We start from the raw sequence: 17,067 nt of genomic DNA, 5'->3' as shown, positions 1-17,067 counted from the left end.
GTCCAGCGTTCTGGCCAATCAGTCGCTATCTGAAGGGGACGTTCACTTTGACTGACTTCCCGATATTCTGCAATATCAATTATGACAACTGAGATCCCTAAGGCCCTTCCAGGTTTGCAAAGCATTTTACAGATGGCGTGTCACTCGGTCATCACAACTGCTTTGTGAGGAGGACGAGGGAAGATCACAGATCTCAAGGGACCTCCAAGGCCGTCTAGACCAACCACAGATGAGGAAAATAAGGTCCAGGACAGGCCAAATGATTCGCCCAGGGCATACAGGTAGAAACTGTCAGAGGCTGGATTTGAACCCAGGTCCTCTGACACTTGGGCAATGAGATGGCACAGTGGATAGAGGGCCAGGAAGATTCATCTGGGCCCCAGACGCTTGCTAGCTGTGTGACTGAACAAGTCACTTCATCCTGTTTGCCTCAGTTTCCTCATCTGAAACATGAGCTGGAGAAAGAAATGGCAGACCACCCCAGTAGCTTTGCCAAGAAAATGCCAAATGGGGCCATGAAGAGTCGGACGCGACTGAAAACAACTGAAAAAACAACAAAACCTCTGCCACCAGGGCCAACGCTGTCTCCTTATCCCGGTTACATCAGTCTCATTTGGAAGGTGAGGACACTGAGCACCAGAGAGGTCACAGAGATTGCCCATGACCCATACAGCTACTAAGTGTTGGAGGCGGGGTTTGAACTCAAGTCTTTCTGACTCCATATCCGGCATTCCATCCATCAGGCCATGCCGCTGCCTTAAGAATGGGCTGTACATCGCTATCCATCATTACCATGGCAGATGTGACCATCGTTCTCTCTACCTCCCTCCCATCTCCCCCTCCCCAGCTTCCCCAAGGGGACAAGGCTCTGGTGCGGGTGAGAGTCACATGATGCCCAGCCCCTCTATACCATCTCAAAAGTATGGGCCATGGCTACCGCCGATACCCCCTGCTCCTCCCTCACTGCCTCTTTTTTCCTAGAAGACCCCCAGGACCACAGGCACGGGCACCAGCATCCCCCACCTATGGCAGGAGAGCTTCAGGCCTTGGGGGACCCCAAGGGCAAGCTGGTAATCTAGAGGGTAGTCAGTCTGATTGCTGGAAAGATGATAATTCTTTGATCTCTGTACACACCCATTCTATTTGGAAAAATACTGCAAATGTGAATACATTTTTAAATGCCTGAGTCATCTACGGCCAAAGCTTTGAGCTGGCCTGTGCTTATGATGAGCGCTACAGAAGCAGATCTTTTCATCTTTATAAATAGAGACAAGTCTCTCTTCCGGGGAACAATTTAGTTAAAGATACCATACGGCACACAGAAAAGATACCGCACACCCCAGAGACCCAAGACTCATCAAGTGTAACAGCTGCTAGTAACAAAATGAGGCTTCATTGTTGTGATGATTTTTCATTATTTGAGAAAGTTACGGAATATTTTAAGAGATGATTCACCCTGAAAACACGTGTGCACTTGGTACTTTTCCCTTTCAATATATGGAATTTTGTGATGAAAAACACATTAGCACATAAATTCCACAACCCTTTCAATGTTTTGTACATCAGAATAAATGTGAAAGGGATGGGTTTTTTCCCTGTTTCTAAAAACAACAACCCCAAATGAATTTTCGTTATTAAAAAGAGATGGATAAATGAACAGTGTTCCAGGAAGAGTCTTTGTGATTAAAACTGTTGCAATCAAAAAGCGTTTTTTATTGTTTTTAAACTTTGGGAATGCAGCGCATGCTATTAATATTTTGGTGGAGTCAGAGGCTCTGCCATTGTCAATGTAAGTAGAATTCCTGAAGTCAGAACTGTCTGCATTGACCTCTCCATGCACTAACCCCTGGCAGGAGCCCTGGGTCTTTTCTTGGCTTGCAGTCTTTAGCTCCCCACAAGGAAGTGGCATTTAAGAGGGTGTTTTGGTAATTAAGGAGAGCTATGTATTCTGTAAAATGATATACATGTCTGATTGCCAGGGATTTGTGGAACTCACGAGGTAGCAACTGAGCACATGGAAAAAAGAGAATCAGTGAACCTTAGCACAAAAACAGGCTAGAAGATTGAGGCCAGGGGTTCTGAATGGGGGATCCTCAGGCCCCCACTCCAGTCCATGGATAGGCCAGACCATCATGGCCAGGGGCTCCTAATCAGGGGGGTCCCGCAGACAGATCTGAGCTTGGAACTTTTAATATTTGGATAACTATATATCAATAATTTGGTTTCCTTTGTACTCTATCCTATATACTCTATTTTATGTATTTAAAAACACGATTCTGACAAGGTTGGTCCCTGGGCTTCGCTAGACTGCTAAAGTGGAAGAGCTTGACGCCAAAGGGGCAAGTGAATGAGCCCTGATGTGTTCTAAGCCCTTCATTTCACAGATAAGGTGACAGGACATGCCTGAGCTCATGTAGGCTCTAGACCTGGAAGGAATCGGAGATGGTCCAACCCAAGCCCTTCCTTTCCCAGATAAGGAGTTGGGGCAGCTAGGACCCAGGGTCCTGTCTCCTGGAGTCAGGCTCACTCCATTCACCTACATGCTACCTCAATACCAGCACAAAAGGAGAGAGAGTGAATAGTTAGCCATGTTTGCTGCAGGAACATGGCAGAGGGCCTCAGCATTAGTCTCGGGAGTCACAGGGGCAGAGAGCTCGGGAAAGACCTTCCACTAAATCAAAGAAGAGCTGCAATCTGCATTAGTGAAGGGAGCGGTTACACCAACAACATCACTGATTGCTGAAGTATTTAAATATGGCAGCATTAAAGTGCTTAGGCCGGTTCCTGGTGGTGGTAACGCTTTTCTCAGAGGCAACTCTGAAACACTGGCCTTCCTCAAGGCCAATAATTCTCCAGAGGCCAATCTCAAAATAGCAGTAATGGATTCATAAGAGGGCAAACATCCTCCTTGTGACTGAGCATATGGTTTTCACAGGACTATTAATAACATTATCAACCTTCTTACCTTTGTTTCCAACCACAACTCTGGTTTTTTAAGATGAAATATTACACCACACCAACACACAAGGTATAAGAAAAGAACTATGTTTCACTAAATAGTCCATCTTTGAAAAGAAAGCACAGCATCTGTTCTTGCTTATAACAGCAGAGGGAAAGAGGCTGAATCATGACAATTATTTTCCTAAGTAATAATGTGGTTCGATATTTTATGAACCCCTGATTTCCTGGTATGGTTTGTCTCTCTACCAACACATTCTCAACTCCTTCACACCTGAGCAGTCTTGAAAGGATGCTATGGAAAAAAAAATATGTCACACTGTCTGAATGACCTCAGCTCATGTCCCATCTTATCTGGGAAGAACCCCTCGGTTCAGTTGGGGAGAAGCCTTCACTCCTGGGCAGGACATTCTACAACAGCTCTACAACAGCATCAGGAAACCCCAAATGAGAAGAGGAGGGGGCTAACAGAGAGCTTCAAGGGCCCCATGCTGAATCTGTGGTCAGGAGATCCCAGTTTGTGAATGCAATTCAACAAGTGCTGATTAAGTGACCACTACATGCCAGGTTGTGCCAAAGGAACACCATCCCTGTCCTCAAAGAAAGGAAACAGCCTGCCCACAGATAAGCAAATAAAGGGGGAAGGGCCAGGGGGAGGGGCTGGACCTGGAGCTGGGTGGTCATTCAGTCAATAAGGGTTTATTAAGGGTGCCTGACACTGCCAAGGCCCTGGGGCTACAAAGAAAGGCAAAGGTCAGCCCCTGCCCTCCAGCAGCTCACAATCTCTCAGGAGAGACAGCGTGGAGACAACTGTGTAAAACCAGATAAATGCCAGATGCATAGGAGATAATTAATACAGGGAAGGCAAAGCTCTCTTTTCAAAGCAGATCAGCATCTGCTCTGCAAATTATAATCTTAGAGAGCTTGACCTAGAAGACTAAACAGTGATGCAGGACTTGACCCCTGATCGACCTGGTTTCAAGGCCATATCTGCCAAGCCAAGCAAATGCAAAATATATGGGAAATAATTTTAAAAGGAAGGAACACTAACCAATGGGAGCATAAGGAAAAGCGTCATGTATGTAGGACGTGGTCTCGAACCACGTATGGAAAGGCACTACGAATTCCAAAAGATGGGGATAAGGAGCGAGAGCATTCTAGGCTTTGGGCCCAGCTTGTCTGTAGTCATAGAGTTGGGAGATGTTCCTTCTATCATATACAGGGAACAGTAACGAGGCCCCTGAAGCTCCTCGAGCAGGTCTGTGGTAGGATCAGAAGCCAAAACCACGTGTGTTAAAGTGTTAACCCCACAGGTCCTTGAGATGTTTAAAATTAAGTCATTAACTATTCTCATAAATCTCACTTGCTAAAAATGAGCCACTCCATTTGATCCTTGGGAGTAGAAAGTTTTTGAAGCCCTTTCCCTAATCTCCACTTTGGCCCCGATACAGTCCACTCCTCATTCCCCATCCTTAGACAGGCAAGGACTGCATTTTCATCCTTGGGTTTGATTGGATTGAATTGATCTCAATGGTAGCTACTTTGTCTTTTCATTGATAACTATTGATTAATAACTATAAACATTGATAGACTAAAGGGTCTTCCCCGGAATGTGACAGGATGCGAAGCAAACAGGAAGATCAGAGCTCCCTGCTTTATAGAACAAAAACATATTCCTCCCATGATCTAATCTTCTTGGTTTGACAGAAACTGCCAAAACAACCTAGAAAAGTTGTCAAGAAATTCCGACAAATGGAATTGAGTTGAAGCCAAAGAAATCAAAGATATATTAAGTTTAAATCCTATGAACCATTTATCTGCTTAAAAATGGATTACAACAGATACCATTGGGTTGGCTTTCAGTTCGGAGATGTTAACAAATGTGTGAGTTCTGCCAGGCTGGTACTGAAACCCTGAATTTTACAGAAGCACAAACATTCATTTGACAACAAAAGAAAAGGCAACATGAAGCAAAAGAAAGGGTCAAAAGACCTGGGTTCAAATCTCACTGCCTGTGACCTGGACAAGTCACTTTTCTTCCTGGTTCTCAGTTTCTACATCTATAAAATGGGGGGAATCTCTAAATGACCCTTAAATAACCTTCCAACTCAAAATCTAGTGGTCCCATAAGACAGTGTTCCAAACTCGGGGTGAGGCCAGGGATGGTGTTCCTTTGGCCTTTGTAGTCCTCACAACCTGGCATGTAGTGGTCACTTAGTCAGCGCTTGTTGAATTGCATTCACAAACTGGGATCTCCTGACCACAGATTCAGCGTGGGGCCCTTGACTTCCAGGGTCAAATCGAAGATAACAAAAGGGCAAACACAGCACTAACTTGGCAAATCTATTGCAGCCCTCTCCTGATGGCAGAAGAGGAACACAGTGAGCCCTAGAATGGAGGGGGAACTCCCCTTCTCCTTCCCTCTCCCAGTCATCAGCACCTGCTCCTCTTGTCCTTTGCAGAGGCACACCCCTCTCCCCATCTTGCAATCCCCACCAGCCCTGCCCTGTGGCATGAGCTTCATGCCCGTCCCTGGCCTCCCACTGGTAGATGAAGAAAGGACTCTGGGCGAAGTGGAGAAGAGGGAAACGCCTGATGGCTCAGGCCCTCTCCGGCAGCCCACCTGAGGATGTCACCCTCATGCTCTTCCCTCTGCCCTGATCTAGGGGCCCTGGGATGGAGAGGTGAAGATTTTGGGGGTCATCCACCATCATCGTTTTTTTCTCCCTTTTCTTTGCAGGGTATCCTGGTGGAGTAGGAAGGTGCGCTGAATTGTCAGAGGACCTGGGTTCAAATCTTATTTCTATTACTACCTGTATGACCTGAGGAAAGTCACTTCATTTCCCTTAAGCTTCCTCATCTAGAAATGAGATTAGATTATATTAGCTAGTGTCTGAGGGCCCTTCCAGCACTAGATCTATGAATACCATGCAATGATTATTTTATGTTTATTATGTGTTTAAAAATTTAACGTAATGTTATTCCGTAATAAATTCTTAGTGGTATTTGAATAAATTGTGAGCTAATAAAATTATCTGCATATATTATTTTATGAGAAGTGGAGACAAGGTGACAATATTCTGGAAGAAAGGAGGAAGAGAATCACCAATGCCTGGAAATCCCAGACTTCAGCAATCTCACTCAAATACGTTAATAGAGAGGCAGCGCACGGCACAGGGTAGAAAGCAAGCCCCAGAATCGTCAAGATCAGAATTCAAATCCTTCCTCTGCCGCCACTGCTGGGACACTCTGGCTGGATGACCTTGAACAAGTCATTCGCCCTCTTGGTGTCCCAGGACTCACTAAGACGATAACTTACAGAAAAGTTGCCCATCTGCACGGTAAGACTTCTCTCCGGGAGTTCCAAACAACAATGTAGCCCTTGAACAGCCTCTCCCTATTGTAGAGATTCCATTTACCTTTCTGGCTGACAGCCAAGAACTCTCTTCCATCTAAAATAATCCTTCAATTACTTGAAATTGAAAAAGACCCCCAGGAAAAATCACTTAGAACCAGAACAATTTAGAATCTTCCCCGAAAGGTGGACTTCAATCTTTCCTAAATGATGGTGATGGACTCTAGATGCAAAAGGAGAAATACGGTTTTTGGGCAGTTTTTTGGACATAGCCAAGGTAGGAATCAGTTTTACTTGACTATACACATTAATTATAATGGTTTTGCTTTTCTTTTTCCGTTGGGGAAAGAGTAGGTGGGAGGGAGAGAAAATTTATTTTTGTTCACTGAAAAATAAAAAAAAATTAAAGCCTAAGAAAAATATAGTTATAGTTTGCTTAGGAGTGGCACCAAGTGTGGGTCAATCCATGTTTAAAAAGAAAAGTAAATGTTTCCCCTAAATTTATAGATAGATCAGTCTATTCAATGTCCCTTTGAAATTTGATGAAGGCTTTCTGGGCAACCAATCGAAGGATGGGTTCCTTCAAAATTATTATGTGATAAACAAGAAAGCTTCAGGTAGAGTTACCGTACCATTAATCACACTGTTCTAGCCTACATTTTCTCATCAGGAAAACAGTTCAGGACACCTTAGGACTCTTGGCAACATTCACTAATCTTTCCTCAGTCTTTGATTTCACAGAGAAGAGTCACCAAACAGTCAAACAACACACTCCCAATAGGGGCTGGATGCCATTAATGGGTCTTAAGGGCCCACGGTCAACTTGCTGCTAAAATTAAGGAAACTGCCATTCCCTTCCTTAAGGGTGCATTCTAACCTTCCTCCTTTTATTCTAGATCCAAACAAGGGGCGACTGGTTTTAGGCACACAGGATGAATGCCCCGCTGCTAGAGACGCACCACCCTCGCCACTGACCCCAAGGCTTTATTGTCCATAATGCATGGGCTTAAATGGTGGCTAGTTACTGCCAGAAGGAATACGTCTGGGTCAATTCTACCAAACACAAAACTGTTACATTCAATAGAGATTCTCTGACATTTTAATAAATGATGCTAAATAAACCCATCCCACGAATCAGTTTATTTATCTAGGCACCGGTACGTGACAGAGCTGACTTTCCGCTGCAGCCCATAAGGAGAGAGCCCACCTGCCTTAAAACCAGACCTCCCACAGTCAGTCTTTCCAGAGAGATTCTTCACCAACGATATTCAGGAACTCTTGCCCTACACATCTGTCCAGGCTGGTGTGGTGCTCCACGGCGCAGAACTCAAGGTTCTTAGCCAAACCTCATGCAAATGCTTGAGAGAATTCCTGAGGAAAATATGAGTTTCAGCAAGCCTACCAGCTGTCCACAGAGGTCATGAAGTATGCTGGGCCTCTGTATGGAAGCTCTAAAATGTTCACTGCAAAGAGACAGCTGGGTCCACCTAAAAATATGGCTCTTTCAAAACAAATACGGAAGACCAAAGCCATTCATAAGAGGTGAGTGGTCAGAGGATATGAACAGGATATGAACAAAAGAAGAAACGCCAATACCGACAAACAGCAGGGAGTCCCTAATAATAAGAAAAGGGCAAATTCAAACAACTCCGAAGTCTGCCCTCAGCCCTCCAAAGCCTCAAAGATGTTAACAGATAGGAATCATCAACGCTGTGGGAAAACAAACACAATAATACACTGTGGGTAAAAGTGTGAATTGAAACATTCCGGGAAAGCAAAATCAAATTTTGTGAGAAAAATTGTGCACGTCCTTTGACTCAGCAATCCCACTGCTGGGTATATACCCCAAGTAGGTCAGAAACAGAACAAAAGGCCCTATGCCTATCACAACATGTGCAACACAATTTTGTCACCAGAAATAGGAAATAAAGTGGGTGCCCACGAGTTGAGGAGTGGCTACGTGATAAATGGTATATGTCTAATAAAATCTTACTACACTCAAAAAATAACGACCACAAGGAATTCATAAACACATGGGAAGCTTTCGACGGACTCCTACAAAACAAAGTTAACAGAGGCCCGAGATCAACAGACATGGCGAGTCCAGGACATCAATGAAGATACCACCAAAGGCAGCTGAAGGAACCTCGATTCCTTCTAATGCCCAATTCTGGTCCCAGAGAACTAATGACCGAAAAATACCTCCCTCTTCCAAGAAGAAAGAAGCGAGGGACTGCTGATGTGGAATGCGGCGTGCACTTTTCAGACACTGTGATTTTGTTTATATGTTTTTCTTTGTCACAAGGAATGGCTAAATGGTATGGAGGAGTAAAAGGGAAATGATGCAAAAAAAGATGCCAAAAAACGTTAAAAATAAAAACCTGGCTCTGAGCTTCATGGAATCTCTGCATTATAGGCACCTGTTAGAGAATTCCACCTTATGCTGCAATCTAACATCAATCAAAACCTCAGTAAAGATATCTGGTGTCTCCTGGATATGTTAACTTTCTTCTTCTAGATTCTTTTTTTTCACTTTCAGTTTTATCAATTTTTTTTCCAGTACAGATATTTGCAGATCCCTCTCATTTATTTTCATGAGATGGCTCTTAAAGTAAAATAAGTAAAATTATTAATACAGTGACCTCATCTGAAATGTGCATAGCACTCCATATCTGTCCCTAAATCCTCTCTGTTTAAAAAAAATGAATAGAATTCAGTTTTCTCTCCCTCCCACCCTCTGCCTCGAAGGAAGGAAGGAAGAAAGAGAGACAGAGGAAGAGAAAGAGAGAAAGAAAGAGAGAAAGAAAGAGAGAAAGAAAGAAAGAAAGAAAGAAAGGAAGGAAGGAAGGAAGGAAGGAAGGAAGGAAGGAAGGAAGGAAGAAGAAAGAAAGAAAGAAGAAGAAAGAAAGAAAGAAGAAAGAAAGAAAGAAAGAAAGAAAGAAAGAAAGAAAGAAAGAAAGAAGGAGGAGGGAGGGGAGAAAGAAAAAGAAGGGAGCAAAGAGGGAGAGAGGAGGGAGAGGGAGGGAAGGAAGGAAGGAAGGAAGGATGGAAGGAAGTAAAAAAAAATCACATTTCTTATACTAAATATGTGGAATAAAGAAAAACCAGTTCCCCCAATGGTTGTACACAAAAACAAGCATATCTGCTTTGCATCCTTCATCTGCCAGCTCTCTGTCATGCAGAGCATGTTTCACCATCAGTCTTCTCAAACCACGAAAGGACCTTACATTGATCACAGTTCTTACAGTTATCTCTGTATAGTTGTTGAGTAATTGTTCTGTTCATTTCATTTTCCATTAATCTACAAAAGTTCTCCATTGTTCGTTTCTGTAATCTTGATGTCACAGTGTAACCTGATCTCCTAAGTCTGCTCACCTTTCTCTGCACCAACTCAAACAAGTCTTTCTGTGTCTCTTTGAAATCTTCTATTTCCTTATTTCTTACAACACCATAGTGCTCCCTCACATTCGTAGCCCATAACTTATTCAGCTGTTCCTTAATTGTTGGACTTCCTCTTAGCTTCCAGTTTTTCACTGCCCCGTTGTCTAGATTCTCTGAATTATCTCCCTATGTTGTTACATTACTAAATTCCCAGGACTATATTATGTCAGCCCAGCAGGGAAAAACATTCACTAAGCAATAATCCAATGACTTCAGGCCTCCTAAGGAACATAAAAATGCATCCATTCAAATAGTGTTTTTGCATCTCTTGTAAAACCAGTGGACGACACTGTCTCCTACATTACCCAATATTCTTTATAAAAGGACTGATCAATTCGCCCTTCAGTTTAGAACAGAGAAAAAGGTTTTCTACAGACAAATTTGCTAGTATTTTTAGCAATGAAACTATGGAATTAAACATTTCCCCTTTTTGCCTAAACTGCCAAATTCAGTGCCCAAAAGTGCCCTAAAGGCAAGCACCTGAAAAACATCTTCTCCTGCTTTCCTATTAAGGACTTAATCATTGTTTTATCTTATCACTTGGGCACTTAGGTGGCACAGTGGATATTGTGCGGGGCCTAGAATCAGGAAGACTCCTCTTCCTGAGTTCAAATCCAGCCTCAGACACTTTCTAGCTGGGAAAGTCACTTAACTCTGCTGGCCTATTTCCTCACCTGCAAAATGAGCTGAAGAAGGAAAAAGCAAACTGCTCTAGCATCTTTGCCAAGAAAACCCTAAATGGGGTACGAAGAGTCATCCATAACTGGAAACGACTGGACAACATCTTATTACCAATTGTTCTAGCATATAAAATGTTTGCTTCTGCAAACTGCTCTGAAACCCAGTGGCGGCAGTGAGGATGCACATCCGAAGGCCAGCGCCGTTCCCACCCCTTGTCTCCTTTTCTTAGTCGGCCTTACCTGCATATAAGTCTGTTCTTCACCAGCGCCGTAAAGATCTCTTCAAACAGTTTATGTTGTGGATGTTTGCTAAAATTTCTTTCATTCTTATAGTTTACACTGAAGCAAAACAAAGAGAAAAACATCTTGAATGTTAATGTGCGATGTCTTTTTGTAGGGAAGGGAACACATCATAGCACAAAATTCCTGGATTAAGCTAGAACTGGGAATGCAATGATCAGATACCATTCTATTCTCTATCATCTTCTTTACTGAATTTAATCAAATGAGTTGCCTCTTTCCAAAAACAACGTTTAGCTTCTAAAAACAGGGGCAGGGGGTGGCGTGGGAAGGGATGGAGGAAGGGATCAGTGGATGACATTGCGGAATCCTAACGGTGTTCCACCCTCAGACAGAATTTGCACCTGGCTGACTTGGTGGCTCCAGCTATAACCAGCAAGGGGTTAACGCTTCAGCAGTTAGGAGCGGGGCTGCATTAGCTCTGGGTCACTCCTCTGGAAAGGACAGGTAAGGAGACTGCCCAGGGCCAGAACTCTGGGTGACTGCACTCTACTTTAACCTTCCTCATTGGAAATTATAGAAAGAAGACAAAGATCAATGAAAATGTAAAAAAAAGAAGAAGAAATTAAGTCAGGAAGAACAGTGGTGACAGTTGGAGAAGGGCTTCAGGGAAGACATTTGTGGTTTTATTCTGTGGGCCTCAAAAGGAGAAAGGAACTTTAATACTCGAGGATAATGTCCATTCCATTCCAGGGACAGAGGAAATCAGGAAAGAGGATGTGACATAGGGATGGCACAGGGGCAGTGAGGTGGTGCGATGGAGAGTGTTGGGTCTGGAAGACTTGAGTTCAAATCCAGCCTCTGATACTTACTAGTTATGTGACCCTGGGCAAGTCACTTAACCTCTCTCTGCCTGCCTCAGTTTCCCCAACTGCCAAATGGAGATAATAACAGCACCCACTTTGCAGTAGCACAGCCCCCGACATGTGGCAGGAACTTAGTAAATGCTTAGCCCCTCCCCCTAGGAAAAGAAGAGGACCTGAGAGCAGTCACAAGATCACATCTCTAGAGCTGGAAGATCCAACCCCCACATTTCTCAGTTCTAAGGTCACTAGAAAGAAAAGGATTTAGGAGGGATTTGGGACCATGGAGTGAAGCACTGGGCAGGGCCTTGGAAGTCAACTAAACTAACAACCTGAGGCCTGGGACTTACTCACCAGGACTTGTGCCCCAAATCCAAGGCTCCAGCAGAGTACCACAAAACACCTCCCTCCTAACAGCGTGGGTTCCTATGTTATCCCATATTCAGGAAGGAATGGGAGGCCACTGGGCACAGGGGGCACTAGAAGATTACTTGGAAGTTGCCCAGATGTAGATTTCAGTCAATTCAAGCTGCCCCCAAGTCCCAGAGGCTGGCTCAGGAGGTGATGCACTCTCCATCACTGGGGGTCTTCATATAGAGCCTGGATCACTACCTGGTGGAGATGCTGTAGAGGGCACTTCTGCTCTGACCTGGGTTGGTTTGAGGAGGCCCCCTTTCAACCAGGAGGGTCTCTAATTCCATGACATACAGGAAGGGAGCTGTGGGGAAAACTTAGTACAGAAGAAACAGATTTGGGGGTCATTGCCATCAACAGAAGGAATGGGGGAAACCTTGGCAATGGGAAGATACCAAGCTCAAGGGTGGGAGGAATATGAGGAGCTGGAAAAATGACCATAATAATAACTTTGGTATCACAAGGGAAACCAGTGTCAAGGGCTGGGAGTGGAGAGTCAGCAGTTATCCGATGAGGATGAGACACTATGGAGGCTGAGGATGGGACAAAGACCACTACATCAGGCAATAAGGCTGTCTGTACAATAAAGGTACGGAGCAGAAACCTCCATGAAGCCAGGGATGAGATCCTCATCCACGTTTTGTACCGAGATCAGTGCCCAGCACAGTGCCTACCAAGTAATCACTAAACATCCGTGAAATGAACATCCCTGCATGCCTCCATGCGGGCCCACTCCCTAAATGCTGGAGACACACCACAATGAGTTTTCCTATACTTAGCTTTGCCCATCGACCATTAACAACTTGGAGATTAAGATGGAAAATGAGCAAACTACTGAAAAGGTGGGCTCCAACTTCCTTGTGCGTGTGTTCCCAAATTTTAGAAAGAACAAGGTCTAAAATGGCGGCACCTGACCGTCTTGGATCTTTTAGGGTTCTCACACGTGGCACATGGAATGTGCCGGCAATTACAAAACCCTCTGTGGGTTTCAAATGGACATCCAAGTCCATTCTGGTCTATTCAATATTTATGTGGCACTTAGTGACAGGGCCCTCAAGCACTTTAGAAAGGCAAAGAGAACTAATTCTTAGAAGAGGTGTGGCCTCTAGGAAGGAGAAGTCTCCAGGAGGTCTGAGTGGCGATGGGGAGACAAACATGCAGACAAGAGAATCACATTCTAAGTCAAAGAGGAAGAAAGACCTTTCTATAGCTACCAACAGAAATTTTCTATTGTTGTGACAACCGTGTATTATTAACCACATCTACCCAGATTAACTGCTGCTTTTAATTGTACTTTGTTACGGACAGGAAGTAGACGGTTCAGAATAAAGGTCAGATTTAAACTGGACCCAACCGGACCAACGATTCCTTAGCTGAAGAAGGTCCAAAGGTGTTTATGTCAACACTGCGTACAAAAGTATTCCAGGCCTGTTCTGTCACTGGTTCCTGAACCGACTTCCCTGTTTTGTTTCCAGGCCTGGATTAAAGCACTGCTTGAAGGCCACACAGAGATGGGTTCCAGTCTCAGCTCACCTACCTAAAGTTTTCCAGTTCGACAGCCTCCGTTGACTCTTGCCACTGACCACGACTTCTGTGTCCACCAGCCTTGACGGTGTGTTCTGATTTCGTCATGCTGTTCTGGGCACTGTCAAAATTAATGGCTGGGAGCTGCAGAAAAGACAATAAATAATGACAAGGACAAGAGCTCATACTATTTGTGACTTGTATGTCCATATGTACACACACAGAGCTTTCTAGTTACAAAAGGTCTTTACGTCACCACAAAGAAAATAACAAAATATGGGAAGAAATAAGCTGCCTGCAGAGTGGGTGCTTTCTGTGTGAATAGCGAATGACAGCTGGGCATCATTTCTATGGCATGTGATCTCACCCGGTCCTCACAGCAGCCCTGGGAGGCAGGTGCTTCTGCTACTCCCATTTTACAGATGAGCAAACTAAAGCCCGAAGTGTTTAAATGACTGGTCCAGGTAGGATCTGAACTCGGGTCTTCTGGACTCCAAGTCCAACAGTCTAACTACAACACTATCTCGATACCCCCAAACAAGGGCCAGATCTGTGTCAATTAAAGCTGGTGCCGTAAGATAAGAAATAACACTACAGAACTTCAATGTTGAAAGCTCCCATTCACTCTTAGCACCCCCAGATCGCCACCACACGTCGGGCAAGGTCAGCCAACCTGACAGGTCTGTGTTTCAGGAGCTGGCTGCAGGAACACAGATTCCTTTCCTCCATAACAGGGATTCAGGTCTGAATCCAGGCCACAGCCCTAAGAGACAGAAAACACTGATTCTGACTGAAGAAAAGTAACCGGTGGAAGGGAGACCAGGGCAAAGATGGAACAGCCCACAACTGGCTAAAAGAAAAGGGTGATTAAGCAGCCTTAGCTGAGATGAGTCATCTCCATGCCGTTTACTCTGGGCAAGGAAGGACCTGGACCCCCAAACTGTTCGAGGCTAGGCAGCAGAGGAGGTGCAGCCTCAGGGGCTGGACCAGGACAAAGTTAAACACTGGCAGTGAAAAGAGGAAGGGCGGCCCAAGATGGAAGAGGGACACCACAGGCAAAGAGGAGAGGAGAAAGGCCGAAAAAAAAAAGCCTGAGGGAAGACAAACAAACAGGGAAATTCACAAAGACAACAGAAAAAAATAATAAAAATTCAAATCCAAGAAGGCCGTAACACAGTGAATAAATTATGCCCTCTGAAGGAAAATGAACTTAAAAACTCTAGTGAAAAACAGAATTACGTGGATCCCCCAGGGATCATGAGGCAACACAAAATTTCAGAATGTTTCAGAAAGGATAACAAACTTTTAAAAGGGGATATGAGGATGGAAATTAAGTCAAAAAGCTGAACCCTGGAAGCAGAATTAAAAATGACAATGGAGCAGGCATCTGAGAGCGTGTGACAAAACTATCTCCAAAGAAGCTGTGGCTAAAAAAGAGGAAGATAGATCTGGAGCTCAAAAATATGGACAAGGACAAAACATTGGCAGAAAAGAAGCAAGTGACTATTTTAAGGGAAAGAAGATAATTTTAATTGTATTGAGAATTAGTATCTAAAACGCAGACTGTGGATATGGAAAGAAGCCAGTAGATATCTACTGACTAAATATAATTTAACAAGGTGGGAAATGCCCTTTCCCATCAAAAAAATTACTTAGGATCTCAGGGTTTTGTAAATTTTATTAACAATTTTAATTTTTAAGTTTTCTAAAGCTACACAAAAAAAGAAGCCACATAGATTTGAAACCTGTGCTCCAGACTCAAAATCTCAACACACTTTGAATTAGAGATTTTGGGGTTTTCTCCATCCCCCAGTCCAAGAGGTCTCAACCGATGTCACTCGAAGCCTATTCCAGCCCCTGGGCTTGGAGGGAGTTGTATGAGCGGCCTATAGAATCATAGACTCAACACTGTTTTTCAGAGCCAGCAGGGACCTTAGTGATTACCTAGCACAATCCCATTTTAAAGGTGATAAAATGGAATCCTAAATAGGTCACATGACTTGCCCAAGATGACAGTTATCATTGGGAATACATAAGGGGACCAGGACCTGGGTCTCCTGCTTCCACAAAAGGTAAGCCAGCCAAGCAGCCCGCAGGTTCAATCACAGATACTACCTGACATCTGCACCTCTCTGAGTGGCCAATGTGAAGGCAAAAAGGGAACATCCAAACCATTTTTTCTTCTTTCCACACAGCTCTCATTCCCTCATTCATCATGGGCCTCAGCTCCATCCCTACAGAAGGACTTGGGAGCCACTTTCAGGGTGCAAAGAAGACAACCGTCTCCTTCAAACTACATCCACAAAAGACCTCTGATGCCATGCTCCATCTCAAAAGCCTGCTATATTCACTTATAATGAAGACAATAAGAATAAGAGATTAGGCTATAATGACCTGATGAAAATATTACTTTTAACAATTCAAATTCCTTTTCATTGATCTTATGGTCACCAAACAACATTAGAATCTTAATTTGTCTTCTGTTGTAACAGTACAGGGAAGCACATACAGTCTCTGGAAACCTATTTCTTCCACTATATATCAAAAAATTAGCTCTCAAGTATATAAACCAGGCTTCTAGAACTTTCTGAAACATACATAGATCCTCCCCAAAGTACTGTGAAAAGCAAAAAGAGAGAGAGAGAGAAATCCAGCAAAAAGACCATCAATTCCACCTTTTCAAAAAAGATAACTCATTCCCTCTTAGCCCTTTTTTGGTAGAACTATGGCAGGTTCCATCTAATAACTGCTTCAGTGACAGTAACAATACTGCCTGGTCCTTATATAACAGCGTCCTGCCATAGTAGTGAACACTCAAAATGTTAAAAGCTAAATTACAACACAGTCCTGTTATCTATCTTCCTTTAACAGTGGAACAATGCAGAATGAGCAACAGGAGTAGTGTTATGGCATGGAAAAGAATGTGATACACAATGCTTTGGAAAAATTCATTTCCCTAAAGTTTTAATAAGCCAGTATGACAGGAACTCAATAGGAGATAAGCGCACATGTGTCTAGACTATGCAGTAAAATCTTGGAAAATTAGGAATGATTGAGGGTAAAGGTCAGCCTGGATCAGGAACAAATATGAATTTTAGAATATAGCAGTGAGCTAAAGATTGGGCACTCAGGCATCAGGCACCTTCGACCATCTGAAACAGATTCTGTGGATTAAGCATTAAACACAATGCATGATCCAGCCCCAGAGTGTGAAAGTAGCCAAGATGAAACTCAAATACACCAATGGGTCTGTAATCTGGCTCTTCAACTTGGATATCCTCTCCAAAGAAACTGAGCACAACCTGTCCACAACTGCCAGCCCAGTGACGCTTGTCTATATCCTCTTCATTCCCCACAGGAGGCCACCCAATTCACAAGTTGAAGGCCTACATTCCTGTTTCCTGGGAGCCCTCAGCTTGCATACCTGTCCTGCTTTGCCCTCCAAGAAGATCTCCATCGCAGAGACCAGATGTTTGTGGCTAACAAACATCCCCCTGTTTTCTGCCTTACTTGATGTTTCTAAGCAGAGGGTCCTCAAGCAGTGTTGTTTTTATTTTTTAACATCTTTCAAAGAATTACTGAATGATTTCGA

The 17,067-nt window shown here is 43.8% G+C and overlaps 1 protein-coding gene across 5 annotated transcripts in view; it reads right to left on the bottom strand.

Moving 5' to 3' along the window:
* NEK10 (NIMA related kinase 10) overlaps positions 1-17,067 on the bottom strand; it is a 202,775-nt gene that overhangs the window by 179,479 nt on the left and 6,229 nt on the right. For all 5 annotated transcript variants that reach the window (XM_036760443.1, XM_036760441.1, XM_036760442.1 and 2 more), the window contains exons 3-4: positions 13,489-13,619; positions 10,675-10,773 (exon numbers count right to left, since the gene is read on the bottom strand). In XM_036760443.1, coding sequence (XP_036616338.1) covers positions 10,675-10,773; positions 13,489-13,619 — 230 coding nt within the window. The remainder of the gene's footprint in view (positions 1-10,674; positions 10,774-13,488; positions 13,620-17,067) is intronic.

This window comes from Trichosurus vulpecula, chromosome 5 (genome assembly GCF_011100635.1).
Source record: "Trichosurus vulpecula isolate mTriVul1 chromosome 5, mTriVul1.pri, whole genome shotgun sequence".
NCBI lineage: Eukaryota > Metazoa > Chordata > Mammalia > Diprotodontia > Phalangeridae > Trichosurus > Trichosurus vulpecula.
The sequence above is the reverse complement of the archived record's forward strand: the minus strand, read 5'-3'. Positions and strand labels throughout refer to the sequence as shown.